General features: G+C 42.0%; 2 protein-coding genes across 4 annotated transcripts; both read left to right on the top strand.

The window, feature by feature from the left end:
* Positions 1-35: 35 nt before the first annotated feature.
* LOC119025235 (CCR4-NOT transcription complex subunit 9-like) lies at positions 36-4,129 on the top strand. Of its 2 annotated transcripts, none has more exons than XM_037108617.1 (8): positions 36-410; positions 938-1,123; positions 1,216-1,331; positions 1,744-1,853; positions 1,962-2,071; positions 2,439-2,537; positions 2,654-2,745; positions 3,321-4,129. In XM_037108617.1, the coding sequence occupies exons 1-8, from the start codon at positions 393-395 to the stop codon at positions 3,487-3,489; spliced, it is 900 nt and encodes a 299-aa protein (XP_036964512.1). In that variant the 5' UTR covers positions 36-392; the 3' UTR covers positions 3,490-4,129. The 2 variants fall into 2 exon arrangements, with proteins under 2 accessions (XP_036964512.1, XP_036964513.1); XM_037108618.1 differs by lacking the exon at positions 36-410 and adding an exon at positions 415-431.
* Positions 4,130-6,503: 2,374 nt separating this feature from the next.
* On the top strand, positions 6,504-19,445 carry plcd4b (phospholipase C, delta 4b). Of its 2 annotated transcripts, none has more exons than XM_037110300.1 (16): positions 6,504-6,755; positions 9,645-9,736; positions 9,871-10,029; positions 10,934-11,162; positions 11,364-11,493; positions 11,584-11,815; positions 12,451-12,652; positions 12,773-12,917; positions 13,803-13,955; positions 14,557-14,727; positions 16,059-16,209; positions 16,374-16,490; positions 16,823-17,001; positions 17,184-17,316; positions 18,430-18,579; positions 18,690-19,445. In XM_037110300.1, the coding sequence occupies exons 2-16, from the start codon at positions 9,718-9,720 to the stop codon at positions 18,779-18,781; spliced, it is 2,262 nt and encodes a 753-aa protein (XP_036966195.1). In that variant the 5' UTR covers positions 6,504-6,755; positions 9,645-9,717; the 3' UTR covers positions 18,782-19,445. The 2 variants fall into 2 exon arrangements, with proteins under 2 accessions (XP_036966195.1, XP_036966194.1); XM_037110299.1 differs by having other exon boundaries at positions 6,505-6,755; positions 16,056-16,209.
* The last annotated feature ends 8 nt before the right edge of the window (positions 19,446-19,453 follow it).

Here is a 19,453-nt window from a genome sequence, read left to right as displayed (position 1 = left end):
ACGTGCTCCAACTCTCGCGAGACTTTGATTATTTGTATGTAGGTTGCATCTCCCTGCTAACAAAAAATCGCTACTGGATTAACTATGTTATTTGTAGGGTTTAGTTTTGAGTTCTCGAGTTCTCGATACACAAAAATGTGAATATTATCCGGCTATCTCAAGGTTTATAAGAAGTTATGTTGCTTGTGATGTCGATTTACGCGCGTACCGGGTTCCATTTGTCGGGATATTTAGCAGCTAGCTTGGGCTAGCTGCCCGTATTACTGTGTGCTAGTTACCCCAACTTTGTTTCATTGCAGCCACATTAGTTTGACACTGTCGTTAACTTCCAAACTTCAACTGAGATAGTATTTTTTTAAAAAACGCTTTGGGACCACAGAGAGCTTCAGAGGATGCTGGCGACGGGAGCGGTGAGTTTCTAATAGCTTACTGTACGGTAACAAGCGTGAACATACATTTACCCCTTTGTTTCCCCTTAAATTGCTTTAATATTAAAAAAACAAAACAAAACTGCTCAGTCACCACCATGTGACAGAATAATACACATTTTTAATCATGTTCCAACAAAAATATTTAAACCGAAGTCGTTCAGTTAAATATGCATATGAATATCATATATTCTAGAGGAATTCTCCATCAATTTATTGATATTTCCACATATTCAGCCGGGCATGTGGCATCCAGGGAAATTCACCAGAGACCAGAATTCATTTTTAAGCTCTAGTTTTGAACAAAGTACAGTAATGTACAGGATAAAGCTGTTTGCTTCTACATATCGTCTTCAGGTCAATGATGTGAAGCTATATTTTAGCCGTGTATAGTGTAAACACAAGTAAAATGTGTTATTCTGTTATGATGAGTGATAAAACAAATAATCACCTCTAAGGTTTAATTGCATGGTGAGTCTCTGATGATTATTTTCCTTTTACTCTTACAGGCTGTAACTAACGTCACAGCCCTGGCCCAGGTGGACCGTGAGAAGATTTACCAATGGATCAATGAGTTGTCCAGTCCAGAGACCAGAGAAAATGCATTGCTGGAGCTTAGCAAGAAACGCGAGTCCGTTCCAGACCTGGCACCAATGCTCTGGCACTCCTGTGGCACCATTGCGGCCCTGTTGCAGGTCTGTATCTGTTCATTTTTTTCTGCTGTTGTGTGGTCTTAATGTTAGGTGTAACCTTTTTTTCCCCCAATACGTTTTCTTTCTCTTTCTAGGAAATAGTGAACATCTATCCGTCTATAAACCCACCTACGCTTACAGCTCACCAGTCTAACAGAGTGTGTAATGCCCTGGCACTTCTGCAGTGTGTTGCCTCACATCCAGAGACACGGTAATGTGGAATTCAGTATAAAGAACAGAAAGCTTCAACTATCCAATGCACCTTTAGGCTGTTGCCACATAATCTTTAGGGCAAAGACTGTTTTTTTCCACTAAATCCGACAGAATTTACTCTGAATTTGTTCATATTTCATGAATTGGTTCAGTTATCCAGAACACAAACACAAGTCAGACATAACTATTTTCCTATTTTAAAATATGTATTTTTATTAATATGTCTTTCATCTGACCAAAGCATCTTTAATCCCTGGTTTTTCATGGCTTGTAATGTTAATGTAGGGATTTTCTTTTATAAGTCAAATTCATAAATGTGACCTCAGAGCTCATGTCTGATATTGACTGTGTACATACAGCAAGTGTGGTCGCTTTGATTTAAATGTTTTTACTTCTTCTTTCCTCATCAGGTCAGCTTTTCTTGCTGCGCACATCCCGCTCTTCCTTTACCCTTTTCTACACACTGTGAGCAAAACCCGTCCGTTTGAGTACCTGCGACTCACCAGCCTCGGAGTCATAGGTAACCCTAACCCCAACCTTAGGTGTTTTTATTTTTGATTGAGGGCAATTTTCACAAAACTATTTCGTTTATCTTATCCATGAAGCTGTCTCTCTTTGCTTACTGCAGGTGCCTTAGTGAAAACGGATGAACAAGAAGTGATTAACTTCCTCCTCACCACTGAAATCATCCCGCTGTGCCTCCGCATTATGGAGTCAGGGAGTGAGCTCTCCAAGACGGTACTTAACTGTTCTTGATTTTTTCATAACAGTCCTCTCACAGACATTGTCCTGAACTTGACTGTTATTTTAGAGTAATTATTCAAACCTGCATCTCAGCCTTTTCCATTCTTTCCATCTTCATTTTTCATCTACAGCTGTTAAAATGCCTAGTGTTCCCATCTTTTACAACTTATCAGTCATAATATTAATTTCTCCTTCACTTCGCTGTATGAGCCTGTATCTCTGCTGTGGTTCTGGTTAAACTTGACTTGTTTTTTTACTCTTTGTTTCTAGAAAACAAAAACAAAAAATCTGATCGTTTACTGATTCAGGGTTGTAACTCCAGGTAACATCTCACTTATACTGACTTCACTTTATTTAACAGGTTGCTACGTTCATACTGCAGAAGATCCTGTTGGACGACACAGGCCTGGCTTATATATGTCAGACGTATGAGCGTTTCTCCCACGTGGCCATGATCCTTGTAAGTGTCCCCAGAGAAACATCTGGATTTATTGGCCTCGTCTGTCTGCACAGTGTGACATGGAATAGAAGTGAAGATCCTCTGTCACAGTATCATCTTCATCTTTTTCTTTACAGGGCAAAATGGTGCTCCAGCTCTCTAAAGAACCATCAGCTCGCCTCTTGAAGCATGTAGTTCGCTGCTACCTTCGCCTCTCAGATAATCTCAGGTAGAGCTTTGTTGCACAGATACACTACACCTGTTTTACCTTCGGCTGTTGATTTGAGCTCCCTCCTCACCCTGGAAACTTTTAACTTGTTAGAGAAGAATTTAATGATCGGTACTTGCCACTAGGAGGAGCCATGACATAAATACAGTGTGTTGACTGTTGTCAGTTAAGTGGCTTCTCAGTTTGTGGTCAGAACTAAGTGTTTGCACACTACTAAAATGTATTTATTGCAGTTCTCACAATGACTTTCCAATCAAGTGGTTACTTACAGATGCTGCTTCTTTTCTCCTCTTATCATTATAAAACTGATAGTTTTACACTTTTTGGTCACTGGTAGAATCCAAGAAAGCCATTTTAAAGTATAGCTCTGAACGTAATCTATTAACATGATTGTTCACTCAATGAGAAGTGTTAGGATCCTTCTACTCAGCTTAGCAGTCACTCTCCAAACAACTGTATAAATAGATAAGAACAAGAAAAGATGTCAAAAATTCAGAGTCAACAACATGAATACCTGTTTTATAGTAAGATATTTTTTGACAGAAAAGCTAATTGGTTTGTGATTCCTTCCTCAGAGCCAGAGAAGCTCTACGTCAGTGTCTACCTGACCAGCTGAAAGACAGCACCTTCGCCCAGGTGCTGAAAGACGACACCACTACCAAACGCTGGCTCGCGCAGCTGGTCAAGAACCTGCAGGAGGGACAAGTCACAGACGCAAGAGGCATCCCGCTGGCTCCACAGTGATCGGGACAAAACAGCTGACAAATAGGGACTCTATCATCACTGTTGAGATTTTGTATTTTGCAAACAGTGGTGCTAAGACTGCCTGCAAAGTGAAGGACATGATAGAGGAGGATTTTGTTTGCTTTTGGATAGATGGATTAATTTACAGCAGTATGTCTCAAGGTCACTATCACAACTTCAAATCTGAGTTTTAAAAGCCAGACTGATCAAAGCCATTACTGGTATCGATATTTGAAAATCATTTAAATCCAATAATGAAATATTGGATGGTATTTGTTTTTGACGTGAACATGTTTGGCCATAAACCGAATCTCAAACTCAAATTTGTTTTATATTGATAAAGATATGTCTGGAGGAGGATGTTTTACAGGTCAACTTGAGTATTAAAACAATAACAGTACACTGAAATAAGAAAAACATGTCTGACTGTACATTTAAAATACAGCCTGTAAACGTTAAATGCACTGCAATTTCTCTCTAACATATCAATACTGATATATCAATGATAAACTGGTTTCTGTTGACAATATCAGCTCTTCCAATCTATCGTTCAGCTGTCTGTAACATTCCACTTCATAGTAGGAGCTGTTGTTTTCTTTTTTGGCTTCTTGCATTTCAAATAAGACTTTTTAATCTTCTACATGACTGGGTGTGTCTCTTTTGTTTGGTAATACAGTGGGTGTATCTCTGTATGGATTTGTTTTGGCCTGAGTGAAATCTCTTGTTTGAGATATTTCATAAATAAACACTTTTCCACCCAACTTAGGATATGAATAGTCCCCTTGACATGTAGTAGGAGGAACTTCTGCAGTCTTATTCACTGGAAAAGAGGTGTGACATTGGTGTTCAAGGACATATTTGATGTATTGTCTTGCCAGAAGCAGGAAATGTTACTCAGTGTAGCTTTATAGAGTTTCCTGCAAATAAAAACATATATATTTAGAACAGTTACAGTAACGAACATATGTATTTGCTAGATGAATAGATTCAGCTGTAAGGTAAATTGTACAGATATTGCAAAAATAACGTGATTTAAACAGTGTAAGAACAGAATGTACAAACAGCCGCTCACAGTTGACCTGTAGTTCAGGTCTTTGGACTATCAGAGGAGACACACACGTATACACACAAGTATAATTCCTGAACTTAAAAGAACACAAGTATCAGCATCTTAAAGTCATTGAAGTACCAAAAGTAAGATGACTAATTTTGCAGAATATTAGAAATCGGCATCTTGACTGATTTGTAAACCATGAATCAATGGTGGGAACTGGGATGAAAATGACTTTCTAGCTTTATCTCTTACAATATATGTATTGTCCCTTAAAAAATGAACAGACAGTTGTGGAGATGTTGTGGAGTGGATGTATAAACTTCCAGGAAATGGACCGAGTTAGATTACAGCACATCTGGACAAACGGTCCCAAAAGTCCATTTTCATTGATGCAAAAAAAATTGAAAAGCAGCAAATCCTCAAAACTAAAGCTGAGATTATTTACATTTTAATGTCGATTAATTGACGGAAATTAATCTGAATAGTTGCTGATTATTTTCTGTTGACTAACCAATCAAAGAGCTGTTTTAGCTCAGTATATAAGTCTGAACTCAACAACTGCAGCCGCTCAGATGAGCGACGTTTTGATGAGGTTTTATTGGTGATAAATAAAATATCTATACATGTAGTTTTTTCCAGTGAATATTTTAATTGTTTGATATTTCAGTCATGGTTCTTTAATGTGTTATCTGTCTGCCAGATGAGCTCACCTGTGCTCACTTAGTGCTCCATCTAACGGCCTCACAGACTTCACTGATGATCCATCGCTTCCTTTTACCGGAACATTAGCAGATTGTTGCCCCCCGTCGGTTCGATTATCCTTCATGACTGAGACTGACATCATGTATCGCAGACACACCTTCGCCCGAGCCCTCCATTTGTGAGAAAATCTGATCCCCAAGGTAGATATTCCCTAAGAATACATCGTGTGTTTACCTTTTATGAGGAATGAGCTTCAGCAGCTAAAGTCATTACAGGTCCAGGGAGCCTTTTAAATGGAAGAGCACATTAGAGTGAGTGGGTTGAAAATGGGGAAAGTGTTGTTTTCCTCCACACTTTTGGACACTAATATTCACTGAGGGTTTGTTTGCATGTTTCAAACACACTCAAAATCATCATAGGAGGCAGAATAACCAATTTAAATCCACAACTTTTATGTATACTACACATTATATTTAGGAAAAGTTCCCTTTAATTTCTTATGTGATAACTGAATAAACGCCAAAGGTTTAAGTCATGTAAGTAAAATACACAAAGTCAATGTTTTAAATGATTCTTTGAGTGAAAGTATGATCACTGCATGTTGGACAGTGGACGTATAAATCAAGATGGACATTGTAATAAAAACTGCATCTAAAGCATCGCCACTAATCAAGGCTCTGCAGGATGTGGAACACTGCCAGGTCTAAAGTACAGAACAGTCCTTTATCAGCCTTTTCTCATACTATTGCAATGTTATCAGATATCAGATTTAGCTATGAAGAAAAAGTAGAAGAGTTATCAAAAAGTAGGAGTCCTTGGATGACCTCGGATTAATTCTGCAGAGCTTGATTTTTTTTTTTTTGTGTGTGCATGACATGAACTCCTCATTGTTTTATGATTTGGCTTCTTTCCCCAACACATCAGACCTTTTCCCAGCATTGTGTTAGTTCGTTATCAGTCGTTGAACAGAAATGAGAGAGTCACCCTGCAGAGCATCCACAGTCACACGGAGGATGAAGACAGAGAGCGAGGCAGACTGAGGAGGGGGACCGGCCTTCACCAGATGCAGCGAGAGGTCTGCGGACCCAGCAGAGCGAGGGAGTGGCAGGAAAGGAAGGAAGGCTGGCGCTGGGTGGGAAGAGAGAGGAGGAGGGGGGGTGGCAGTAAAGAAGGAGGAGGAGGAGGAGGATGATGAGGAGGAGGGTGGGAGCTGAGCGTACCAGCGTGCGGCAGCAGTGACTAGGGAATCAGGTTTCTCAGAGTGGAGAGAGAGAGGGGAGGGAAGAGCCAGATTTCCCTTTCGTATACTCCCAGTGTTTTAAAGCCCTGAGCTCTGCTAACAGTCCCTGGACTCTCCTTCAGTCTGGATCTCAGCGTGACTGGAACACCTCCACGAGCCCTCTCTTTCATCGGCCAGCCACGGTGCTCCTACCCCTCAGTGTCTGAGGCCCTCCCTGGGAGAGCTGTACCCACCTCTGGTGCTCTGACTCATTATATCCCTGCTGTTTTGGTGAGTATATCTCTTTTTCTCTGTGAAGGAAACATGCATTTTGTAGTTTGTCTGAGTGTTTCTGTCCCTCTTTGGCTGTCGGCTGTGCTGAAGTGATGCTTTTCTGTCTCGTATTACTGCCTCTGGTTCTAATTTACTGTGCACAGCCCCCCTCCCTGCCAGGATTAAGAGTTATATATGGATTTTTATTGGACGGGCACTGCCTCTTCACTTGTTTGTTGAATTCTTTGAATATTTGTTTGCAGGGGAAAAAAAAGTAATCAGTAAACGCCGGAAACGCACTGTACAGTTTTAAGAATCAAAAGCAGACCAGAAGCACGATAAAAGTGGAAGCTGTTTATTCCCTTTACCCCCTATTAGTCATGTCTTTGTGTGTTTGTGTGTCTGAGTGTGTGTGTGTGTGTGTGTGTGTGTGTGTGTGTGTGTGGTCAGTTAACTCCCTGAAGAAAGAAACGGCCTCGGGTGACTCATCATGTGTCTCTCCAAAAACAGTTCAGCATGGCCCCCCAAAAATACAACACAACGTGACCTAATTGCAACTTAAAAAAAAGTCTGAAGAACGACGGAGGGTGTGTCAAACTTTCAACAGCAGAATCTGGATGGAAACGTCTTTGACGTGGCTCCACAGGGAAAGCACTGAACATAAAAGGGCACATTAGTTTATGGAGCAAATAGCTGTGGAAAATAAGCCTCACTTTCATGGTCAGCCTGTTTCTTTCAGTGGTGGAGTGTGATATTAAACTGTGAAGCAACTGTGAATGCATTCCTCGCATCCCGTCAGTCATGCTGCGGTGAGAGCTCTGTATCACAGGCCCTGAGAGGAGGCTGGCACGGAGGGCTGTAAAACACCAAGAACCCAAGATCTGATCTTGTTGTTTCAGGGGACGTGACAGGAAAGGATGGCTGTTGGACAGGAACACAGAGACACAGACGTTAGAAAGCTTTCTTTCTCAGGAAGCGTTTGATCCACATTTATCAGTGGACGGCAGAGATAGCCGGAGATTATCAGTTTTCACAGATAAACAGAGTCTGCAGTGCTTTTGTCTTGCTCTGTTTGGGTCTTTGGGCATCAGGAAAATGTTGGAATTCATGTTTTTTGTGCAGTAAAAAGTAACTTGACATGTTTTATAAAGCGATGGTCTTATATAACTGAGTAGATGCAGAATAGTTCCAACTCTTCACAGGTTTTATTCAGATGTTAAAGCGCACATTCAGACAAAAACACGTTTATGTTTTCGTTGAATGTTTGAGCTTCACTGTGTAGAATGGTGTATGTGCAGAGTTTGGTAGGTTATAGGTTTTCATGCTTTAATGCTCAAAATTCACATCAGTTTTCTCATACTGTCCAGTGCTGCATACATTCATTATATTTTGTGATATATTGTTGAAGAGAAATGACAATATATCAGCAGTTAGTGTCAACAAATGTGGGCTGCTTCCATATATTAAATAAGACTTGTTATGCTTTTTCCAAGCTGGCTCAGGCGTGTGTGAGCTGACCAATCAGAGCAGACTTGGAGGGGCTTCTGCTAGATGAGAAGTCAAGTCATTATGATACATCCTCTGGGAACCGTGAACATCAGATTTGTTGGCAATCCACCCATCCACTCATTGAAATATTTACTGACAGGCACACTGACGCCAGCGCGGCTTAAAGAAAATACACATGAAATCTCCCTTTTGTCGGTGCCAAGTTTTTGTAGCGGTTTTCATCTCACAACAATCCCGAATTTTACAATCTGAGAGTGACTGCACAACAATCACATGAGAGCAAATCAAATTAAAGGGGAGAGCGCAGTCTGCTGACGGTGCACATTTCAGCACATGCGCTGCAGGAGTTGCCGTGCACGAGCCTCTCAGTCTGCTTTGCTGCTGATAATGAAAGAGTAAAGATTGACGGTGCGAGTGCATAAAGATTTAAACGCTGACTCATGCTGAAATTATCGTCACAGTTAGTGTGTGTAGTCCGCCGCATCCGTGCAGATCCTGTCAGCATCCTCTTTCTATCCGTCTTAAATGATCTTTGAAGGGAATTGTGTGTTTTGTTTGCTGGAGTTTCAGGTTTAAGAAGTCGGGGTTGAGCAGAACTGGAGCTGGTAGGAGTCAATATTCTGCTCAGGAAGAGTTCAGTCACTTGCCAACACGGGGATCTGAGCCCAGATAACATCAGAGGTTCCCTTCACCATCAGACTGAACGGTTGTGAGACACAACAAAATGGCTACACGCAAAAACTCAAAATCTTGAAAGTGTATCTGTCCAATCTGTCGGAATATCTCCTCACACTCAAAAAAACAATCACCTGGAATCACTGTTTCAGTCAGATAGAGGGACTGTGAAGTGCTACTACTCTCTGACAAACACTGACAGATTATGTAGCTACAATCAATATTTAATATTATAAATAGCTTATGCACATTTTTATTACGTGATAAATCATCTGCTGCTATGTTTCAGAGCACTTACGTGACTGGGAAACTCCTGAGGTCCTGCCTGTGTGACTGAGTCACAGCCATGTTTACCTGATTCACATTCAGATGGGCAGATTTTGTAAACTTATTACAGGGAAGAAGAAAAAAACTTTGACTTGATTGCTTTGTTTTAACTTTAACATTTCACAACCATGAACCAGCAGGGAAGTCACGTCAATGGGAACTATTAATTTCCTTCCTTAACAACTGATTTTTAGTTTCGGTACAGCCCATCCAGTGTGAACCTGCTCGTCATGAATACCAATTAAAACAAACAAAAAAAAAAGGAATTGGATCAGGGTGTTGCTGAGAGTGTTCTCATCAAACCCTCTGCAGACAGTTGAAGATAAATGTTGTTCTGTCCATGTTTGTATTTATGGATCGTTTGAGTTTTCACAAAATGTGTTTTCTTTGAAACAGGTGAATAGAGGACATCTGCTCACATCTGCTTCTACTTAGCTGCATATTTCCTTGGAATGATTCAAGAATAACAATGGATCCTGAAGGCTCACGTGAGTGAATGTTATTTTCTCGGACTGCGTTGATGTTGCGCAGTGTTTGAAGGTTCATGATTGCAGTGAATCAGTAACAGCAGGATCATTGGAGCCAGTTGAATCCTCTCGACTTGTTACGTGACTCTGCGCAGGTATCCAAGATGATCCCCATATCAAGGTGATGATGGCGGGGTCGACTCTGAGGAAAGTCAAGTCCCGATCGTGGAAGAAGCAGCGGCATTTCCGCCTCCTGGAGGACGGCCAGACCATCTGGTACAAGTCCAGATGGGCAGGGAGAGGCCACTCCACATGTGAGCTCAGAATGACTGTACAGACATGATAGCTGTTGTTTTTTTTATCCGTATGATTTACCCATCTGATCTCAAATAACCCGAACTATATCAGGCTCACATTCCTTGAAATGTTAACTTGAAGACAACAAGCGGTTCTCTACTGGTTCTCCCCGGCTTCATATAAAGATTTTTGTCTTTTGAACCCCAACATGGCAACTCACCTTATCCCCAGCTCTTCTCAATGTACCTGGCAGAGCTGAGCTAAAAGGCTTCAGGTTCCAGCTACATCACGCAGATGTATGAATGATGCCTGTGGGACCATCCACAGCGCCCCAAAAACCACAAGTTCACTCCACATCAATTGGTTACACAGCATTTAATGAATTCTCAAATAATTTATGAACTTGTGTCACTATAGTGGGCTGCAATATCAAGCAAGGGGACGTTAATTATTTTGTACATATTCCTAAATAAAGTTGTGTTTTATCAAATTGCTTCAAAGTAGTTAACACACAGAAAACCCGGGTTAGGTTGTACCGGACTAGGACCTGACAGAATCTTTGGGCCCAGAGCAGTTTATTCCAGTCTAGTCCAGTATAAATGGCCTTACAGAGTCACAGCAGGGTTTCAAGATCAAGCCCAAGTTCTTTAAAGATTAAAAAATTTAACTAAATTAATGCAAAGATACAACAGATTCGAAGGAAAATTGGTGACGATAATTAAAAGATACTCAAATAAGTGATTTGAATATTTGTTTCTAGGTATTTGTGAAGGTTTCAACAATGCCACCAGGCCCGCTGGACTTAAAACGCTACTCCAAACTCAAACTGTTCTCATTATGTGAAGTGCATCAAATAATGAAGATGGTAAAAATCCTCCAAACACTGAACTTTTATCTAACCACAGTCTGATCATGTTTTAGTCTCCATCAGTGAGCTGGAGGCCGTGCGTGAAGGCCACCAGTCGGAGGTCCTGCTGAGCATCGCCGAGGAGTTCCCCGCCGACCTCTGCTTCACCTTGGTGTTTCACGGTCGCCAAGGCAACCTGGACCTCGTGGCGGACTCGCCGGAAGAAGCCCAGGCCTGGATCCAGGGAGTCCGCAGGCTGATTCACAAGACTCAAACCATGGACGAGAAGGAGAGGCTAGACCAGTATCCTTTGTACTGGAGGAGATCACTGTGTTCAGTATTCAGTGACAAACACTGACTCACTTCCTGTCTTCTCTCAACAAAGCGCCAAAGTGCAAACAGCTGATCGTGAGAACTCTTTATAAAATTCCTGATGGGAAATCGAAGCTCTTTAAATCATCATTTACACTTCTGAGCTGGAGTTTTTCCTCAGCCTCTCCTCAGGTGGGTCTGGGACTGGTTTCAGAAAGCTGACAAAAACAAAGACGGGAAGATGACTTTCAAAGAGGTGAGGAAGCTGCTGAAGATGATGAACGTGGACATGAACGAGGAGCATGCTCTGCACCTCTTCACGGTGAGTCCAGACTGTCTTCTGATGGGGAAAAAACTTCTACAACAACTATTTGTTTTCTTTTACAAAGTGATATCTCTTTTATTCCCACAGATGGCTGACAAATCGGACAGCGGCTCTTTGGAAATCGAGCAGTTCGTCCTCTTCTATAAGATGCTGACACAGAGGGACGAGGTGTGGAAGGTGTTCCAGGATTACTCCGGGGATGGAGAGAAGCTGATGTTGGAGGAGCTGGAGAACTTCCTGAGGACAGAGCAGCAGGAGGGAGAGCAGAGTGTTCAGCACGCTCCCGAGCTGATCGACCGCTACGAACCGTCCGACTCAGGTAAACGTGGCTGTGACCTGCTGCGGTCACACAGGCAGTATGATGTCCTGAATCCAGTAAAATTGAAGAGTGAAGAAAAAAAACTGAGTCTGGTTTGGACGGCAACCAAATATGTATACATATATTTTTGAATTACTAGCATTCTAAATTAGTTGATGTGAACCTTTTTTTACAGATATTTGGTCATAAAAGAAAGTATTTGATAAGTGATCAGTTTTACCCTCAAGGAAACGTAAAAAAATCTGAAGGGTTTGTATTGTACTGTGTATATTGGGAGGATATTTCGCTCAAAATCAATTATTTTAATGTCTTGGCAAAGGGCTGGGGGGGTAATACGAGTCTTGATGATTTTCCACAAGTCAGAAGTTGAGATTTTTCAGTCTAGACAACACTCACAGTGAATATAAAACATAATCAAAGTGTGTGAATGTCTTTCTTTCCAGTCTAGTTACATTTATTAGACTAGAGCAAATCAGCAGAGATGTGAGAGCAACTTCAGTCAGCAGCCTTTTATTTAGAGTCATGGGACATTTATTGGAAATTCATTGTGTGCATCATTATCAAAGTTTCTACGGCCGGTTAAACCTGGACTGTACGTTTGTTCCAACACCATCCGTATCACACCGTCTGCGCAGCCAAGAAGCAAGGCGCCATGTCCTTCGATGGCTTCCAGATGTACCTCTGCTCACAGGAGGGCTCCATTTTCAAACCTGAGCACCGAGAGCTCCACCAGGACATGAGCCAGCCGCTCAGCCACTACTTCATCTCCTCCTCGCACAACACCTATCTGCTGGAGGACCAGCTGCGAGGACACAGCAGCCTGGAGGCTTACATCCAGTGAGGGCACTACTCAGTACTCCGTCTCAGCATCAAAAGCTGAGAATTGCTTATGAATAATTGTATCTTGAGGTGAGAGACACAGAGGGTTTATTCATCAAACTGTGTGTGTGTTTGTAGGGCCCTGAAGAGAGGCTGCCGCTGTGTGGAGGTGGACTGCTGGGAAGGCGGCGACGGCGAACCCATCGTGTATCACGGTCACACGCTGACGTCCAAGATTCTGTTCAGAGACGTCATCTCAACGCTGAAAGAGTACGCCTTCAAGGTGAGCGGATGTGTTTACAAATCACACAGAACAATCTCTCATCGCCTTTGACATTTGTTCCATGTCCTGAGGAAAGCATCCCTGTAAAGTCTGTTGAATCTGTGTAATAACGAGGACATAGTTAATTAAAAAAAGATGTTTTAATGGCTGTGAGTACAACAAATGAAATTCCACGCTCAGAAACACAGATATAATGAACTACTATCATTATAGGACATTTCTCAACAGTGTCACAAAATAAGGAGGGCACGTGCTCAATCAATAAATCACCGGTGTATTTCAGGACCATGTCAGGCCTTAAAATATAATGTTTGATTTAATTTGTGATCTAATATGGAGCCAGTGAAGGGAGGCGAGCACGCGGGTGATGTGATAATGTCTTTTTGTGGCGGTGAAGACTCAGGCAGCAGCATTTTGTACCAGCCAGTTCTGCCTTCACTGTCTCTAATAGTGAAGGCAGAACTGTCTGGTACAATCAGACTTGTAATAGACCTTTTCATGATTACACACACCTCTAAAGGTGCCTTAAAAATATATATACATTTAAACATTTTAAGCGAACCGAAGCCCTTGCGAGCAGCGGAGAGCGGGACCAGACGGAGCAGCTGGTAACCTTCCTGCCCCTGGAAACAAACGTACCCCTGCTGACTGACCTACATGGAAGACAACCAGGAAATTCTCATGTGTCTCCGCTTCTCTTTATTATCCCGCTGAAACTTTCCTGCTCAACTCAAGAAAAATATCGTGATGACAATGTTTTGAAAGATGGCTCAAAGGCACAATATGTAACATTCCCCAGTTGTGAAAAAAAGATCTTTGTGACGCTTTAAAAGCCTTTTTGGACATTTTTTCATAGTAATGTGTCTTCTCTTTCCTGTTGGACAGACGTCAGACTTCCCCGTCATCCTGTCCCTTGAGAACCACTGCGGTGTGGAGCAGCAGACCGTCATGGCCCAACACCTGAGTCAAATCTTGGGCGACACGCTGCTGACCACCCTGCTGGACGGGACGATCCCTCAGCAGCTTCCTTCTCCACAGGTTAGAATTTGAGTTTCGCCAGGTTCTTCCTGCGAGGCACCCTAGGATTATTTTTCCTCTCAACCTGTCATGAAACCTCCACAAAGGAACATAAATGCTATAAATTCAGCAGCGTCCTCTGTGATGACTTATGTTAGTTAGTGATGAAAAGCTTTAAGACAATATCCTGCTGCGATCCCGGTGAAGCTTCGGTCGCATTAACGATTCAGAGGCATTTTAAAGTTCGTGCATCTCTTGTCATCCGTCTTCCACTTCTACTAAAAGCGATACAGTAAACTTCCAAACTCTTTTCCATTAGGAGCACTTAGGACAATCAATGCTAACGTGAAGTAATGGCAGATGAATGCTGCGAGGAATTCCACTGAGGATTTTGCCAATTAAATCGTGGTACATCGGTGCATTTATTTAGAAGACGGGAAAGTGCAGGATGATGGAGCACCTGAGTGAGTCGTCTGGGTATCGAGGACAACAAATAGCGCCTGAAATAACATTAACGGATGTCTTTTGGACTTTCAGAATAACAGAAGAACACTACAGATGAGTTGGAGGCATTTATTACACATACCGCTCCAACCTGTGTGTGTGTCTGTGTTCATCGCAGGAGCTGAAGGGGAAAATATTGCTGAAAGCCAAGAAGATTGGCGGCCTGGAAGTGTGTCCAGATGGAACCCTGACAGATGAAGTCAGCGATGATGAAGAAATGCCCAACGATGAAGCCGAGAGCACGTCTGCAGAAAACCCACCCGCTGAGTGTTCGAACCACGACGCAAAGGTGAGACGAACTCGATATTTTGAATCCAGCAGAGACCTCTAATAAGTTTTCCTTACAGCGGAGCAGAGTGAAGGAAAACAGAAAGACGGAGACGTCAGGAGTGATAATGAAGACAGGAGTGGATGGAGACAGGAAACTGGGTTGGGACTTAAGAGACGGCGAGGCGAGACTGGAGCAAAGATTATGGGAAGAAACAGGAAGCGGCGATATTTAAAAGACAGATAGTGAAGTGAGAAAGAAAACAGCCTCCAGTGTGATTTTCCTCCACTTAGGGAAAAACAGACGTCGATATGAAGACATTCAACCCTGAAAGTCAACCAAGGACGTGTTATTTTCAAAGCACGTCTGTGTGATGTTGCTTTTCACATTTAAATCATGGACCTCTGAAAACAAGTCATTATAAGAATTGTTGAATTATTGTCCAAATTAAGCATAAAGTTACTTGACAGCTCTCTGCAGACTGGAGTCCCCATCAACACTGACAAACAGGCAGATCTGTGTCATATTTGCTCCTCGCCTCTACGAAACGACACCTTTAAACACAAGAAAAGCAGTAGCTTAGTGTGTAATGTTTGCCGAATTTAAAAGAAGGCCCAAATATTGACGAATTTGACAGAGAGAGAGTTATACAAGCTTTCTAAAGTGCCTCCTAACTCAACAACTCACAAAATTGGGAAATTTTATAATGGAGTCTGCGGAATTTCCCTCCCTCTGCATCTCCTTGCTGTATTCGACTGCATGTATTGAGGCTGCTTTGGACTGTACAATGCTGGAGTTTGTCTTTAATAACTGAGATATAAATTATCCTTAATATAAAAACGTGAATGTCACACATTTACTATGACGTCATTGTACAGTCGGACCTCTCAAACTGTGGCTGACTTCCAGCATTCCTGACTCAAATAAACTAACCGTCAGTGCAGCTACAGCATCGCACCGCGAGGGCAACTAACTGGAAGCATTTGTGGCTTTATGATTCAATTAGTGTTGATGAGTCAGAAGAGGAGGAATCCTGATTATCTTACCAGATGGTGAATGAGAGGCCAGTGATTCAATAATACTTAACCCCTGCTATCATGAAATTACAACATGAGTAAAGTAATAATCTACCAGTAGTTTGTCCGTAATTTAAACAAAAGAGCTCATCTTCAATCACCAGAATAAACGTTAAGATAAATACGTTTCTGCAAAACCACAGAAGAGTTCAAACTGACTGTTTCTTTTAATTCCAACTTGATGTTTGTCTGGAGACATTCTTGATGTTTTCGGCTGACGGGAGTAGGATTTGTTTGTTAACTAATTTTTGCATTTCATTTTCTATTCTTTAGCAGAAGTCCAAACTGTCCAGGGAGCTGTCGGACCTGGTGGTTTACTGTAAGAGCGTGCACTTCCATGGCTTCGAGCACGCTCGGTCACACGGCAAATGCTATGAGATATCCTCGTTCTCTGAGTCCAAGGCTAAGAAGCTCGCTAAGGAAGCAGGTACCGTGAACAAAAGGGAACATAAGGTGTCCTTTAAAAACAGTGTAAAAACATAAAACAATAGGTGGATGTTAATATTTCCTTTTCATATTATGGAATTATTTATAGCTGTCTGAGTCATAGTCATGTGGACATTAGAAACACATTAATTTCTTTCTCTTCAGGAGCAGATTTTGTGCAGTACAACAGCAGGCAGCTGAGCAGGATTTACCCCAGCGGTCTCCGGACAGACTCCTCCAACTACAACCCTCAGGAGATGTGGAGCGTCGGATGTCAGATAGGTGAGAGGAGGTCGTCTTCTGCCTTCTGTAGACCAAAGATCTCCTCTGAAATCACTCAAGTCTCCTGTATCCAGTCTTAATTGCAGAGTGTGAACCCGTTTAAGATCACATTTATATAATTACGCTTTTATCTTTTTGGATGGATGCCCTGTGTTGCATGAAGACTTTTTTTTTAAGTCAATTTAATTGAATTATGGATGAAAAACAACTCTGCTGGACTAGATTGAGACTCTAAGTCTGGGAAATCATGTGATACAGCCAGCCTCGGTAAAAGACAGAAAAAGAATCACACCTAATCACATTATTTCATTTCTCCCTCCTTCCTCCCAAAGTGGCCTTGAACTTCCAGACGGCCGGTCTGGAGATGGATCTTAACGACGGGCTGTTCGGACAGAACGGCCGCTGCGGCTTCGTCCTCAAACCCGACTTCATGAGAGACGGACACACCCGGTTCAGTCCAGAGAAACCAGAGGAGCGGCAGGGCTACAAACCACAGCGATTATCCATACAGGTTCAGAAATACATTAAGGTCCAGCTGGTTTGTGGTTGCAGTGGGTTTTCAGAAAATGAGCTTGTGGTGATGTAATGAGACAAATTCCACTGTGTTCTTCTGTGAAAGTACAGTGAGTTTCTGTATCTAAAATGTAAATATATGTGTGTGTGTGTGTGTGTGTGTGTGTGTGTGTGTGTCAGGTGATCAGCGGGCAGCAGCTTCCGAAAGTGAATCAGAAAGAAGGCTCTATTGTCGACCCGCTGGTCAGGGTGGAGATCTATGGAGTGCCCCAGGACCAGAGCAAAGAAGAGACCAGTCACATTAACAACAATGGTGAGAGTGTGTTCACTTGTTTCTGTTGAATAAAGATTTATTTATTTGAATAAGGACAGAGCTGAGATGTTAATGATCATCCAGTGTTGGAAAAAATACCCAAAAGTCCTACTTGGGTGAAAGTAAAGATAAAGTATAATTGTCACTTATATAAACTCAATAAAAGCAACATTCGACAGTATATGAATGGGCTCCAAACGGGACGTGATATGAGTCTTAGATCATCCACATGGAAACGCTTTTGTGTGTAAACGCACATGTTTTGAAACCTGGTCTCGGGGAGGAAAAATTCGAAAAGCTTGCATTTTCACGTGGACAGCGAATCCGCATAGTTTGCGTATCGATGACACCATCGCCCCTTGACTTCTAGCCTTTGACCTCTTAACCCCGCAACAACAACAACAACAACAATGGTGGACTACATGCTTGTGTTCATGCCGCAGTAAACATTGAGCCTGTCAGGGTTGCTAGGACAAAATATTTTGCTCCTCTGCCACTACGCTGAGCAAAACACTATTATGGACAACCGACTAGTGATTTTCACCAGCGTGCTGAGTCATTTAGTCGTAAATATTCTCAAAACGATGGCAAGGAAGACAGGGGGGAAAAAGATCATTTTGGTACATGTGGACATGGCCTTATACTGTATTTATCCACATAACCACGAGAGCTCACTCTGAATATGGACTAATTATGAAGTTTCTAGGAACAACACCAACACGGCGATGTCAGATGAACCACAACAATCAACAGAATACATGCCGGAGTTGAGCAAGAATACTAGTTTAGTTTTAGTTTTAACAAACTACCGATAGAAGACAAAAAACTTCGCGTAACATGTCAAGTGAAGAGTGACTAAGGTTCTGTCTTCAGCCGCTGTTTGAGCTGAGTCCAATATTTACTCACCTTTACTGACAACACAACCTCACAGTCCCCTCTAGTGGAGGCCGCGGTGACAATAACACTGTCAGCTCCATGTTTACTCAATATATAAATACAATATAAGTACCAGGATGTTAAGAAAACATTGGACAAATTAAATCTAAAAAAAGAAGTTTGGAAATAAATAAAAGTGACCTCCCAGTTGAGTCATCCTCACTCTCCTACGTGCAGGTTTTAACCCCGTGTGGAACGAAACTTTAAACTTCGTCATCCACGTCCCTGAGCTGGCCCTGGTTCGCTTTGTGGTGGAGGACTACGACAAGGCGTCCAGGAACGACTTCATCGGACAGTTCACTCTTCCGTTCACGTGCGTCCAACCAGGTGAGGGAAAGCACTTGCGCTGAAAACATCAAATCCCAGGAGAACTATGGGTTCACTTTGGAAGCTTTATGTGATGCCAAATTCCTCTCCATGTTTGTTTCCTTTGCCAGGATATCGTCACATCCACCTGCTGTCCAGAGACGGAACAGCGATCCCTCCATCCTCCCTCTTTGTCAACATCAGCATCTCAGATCTCACATGAAGAAGTCAAACCTGAGGACATAAACCAGAGATGGTCCTGTGTCTTCATTTCCCAGATGAAGAATGAACTCAGCATGCACTTATACTTTTATATGATGCTTCATTTTCGCAAGGTTAAAGTAGGATAGTTCAAGAAAAATATGTATTGAATATTCCCCACCAATTTAAAATAGCATCAGAAGTAAAACACGTCAGAAAACCAACTAGTAAGAAAAAGATACCGTCCAGGTATTACTAGGAGAACCTTTGACATTTTAACGGAGATGTCTCGCTGTATTTATTTGTTATTTTTTGTCAAATGTGTGCAATTCTCAATGCCACTTTTTATGGAAATATCGCCTGAAAGCTTTTCAGTGTTTACTGTGTATGAATGAAGAAGGACTGCTGCATGTCTGAAATACATCATTTTTTGCCTTTACATGTTCTGCCTGGACGATACCGTCACCAGGAAACACCTGAAAGTGTCTGGTCCACAGTTTTTAGGGTCACATTGCCAAACATCAGTATTATTAACCGACTGTTATACAGTGCTCATAGATTCACGTCATGTTGTTCTACGATTATGTGCCTGCCTGAGTTATTTCTAACGACTGATGTACAAATCTGAGGAGGTCATGTTGTTTCTGTATATGTTCCTGTTGAAGTCTTTAAAAACGTGCAATACATTTTCTGA

Source organism: Acanthopagrus latus, chromosome 9, assembly GCF_904848185.1.
Source record: "Acanthopagrus latus isolate v.2019 chromosome 9, fAcaLat1.1, whole genome shotgun sequence".
NCBI classification, from domain to species: Eukaryota; Metazoa; Chordata; class Actinopteri; order Spariformes; family Sparidae; genus Acanthopagrus; species Acanthopagrus latus.
The sequence above is the reverse complement of the archived record's forward strand: the minus strand, read 5'-3'. Positions and strand labels throughout refer to the sequence as shown.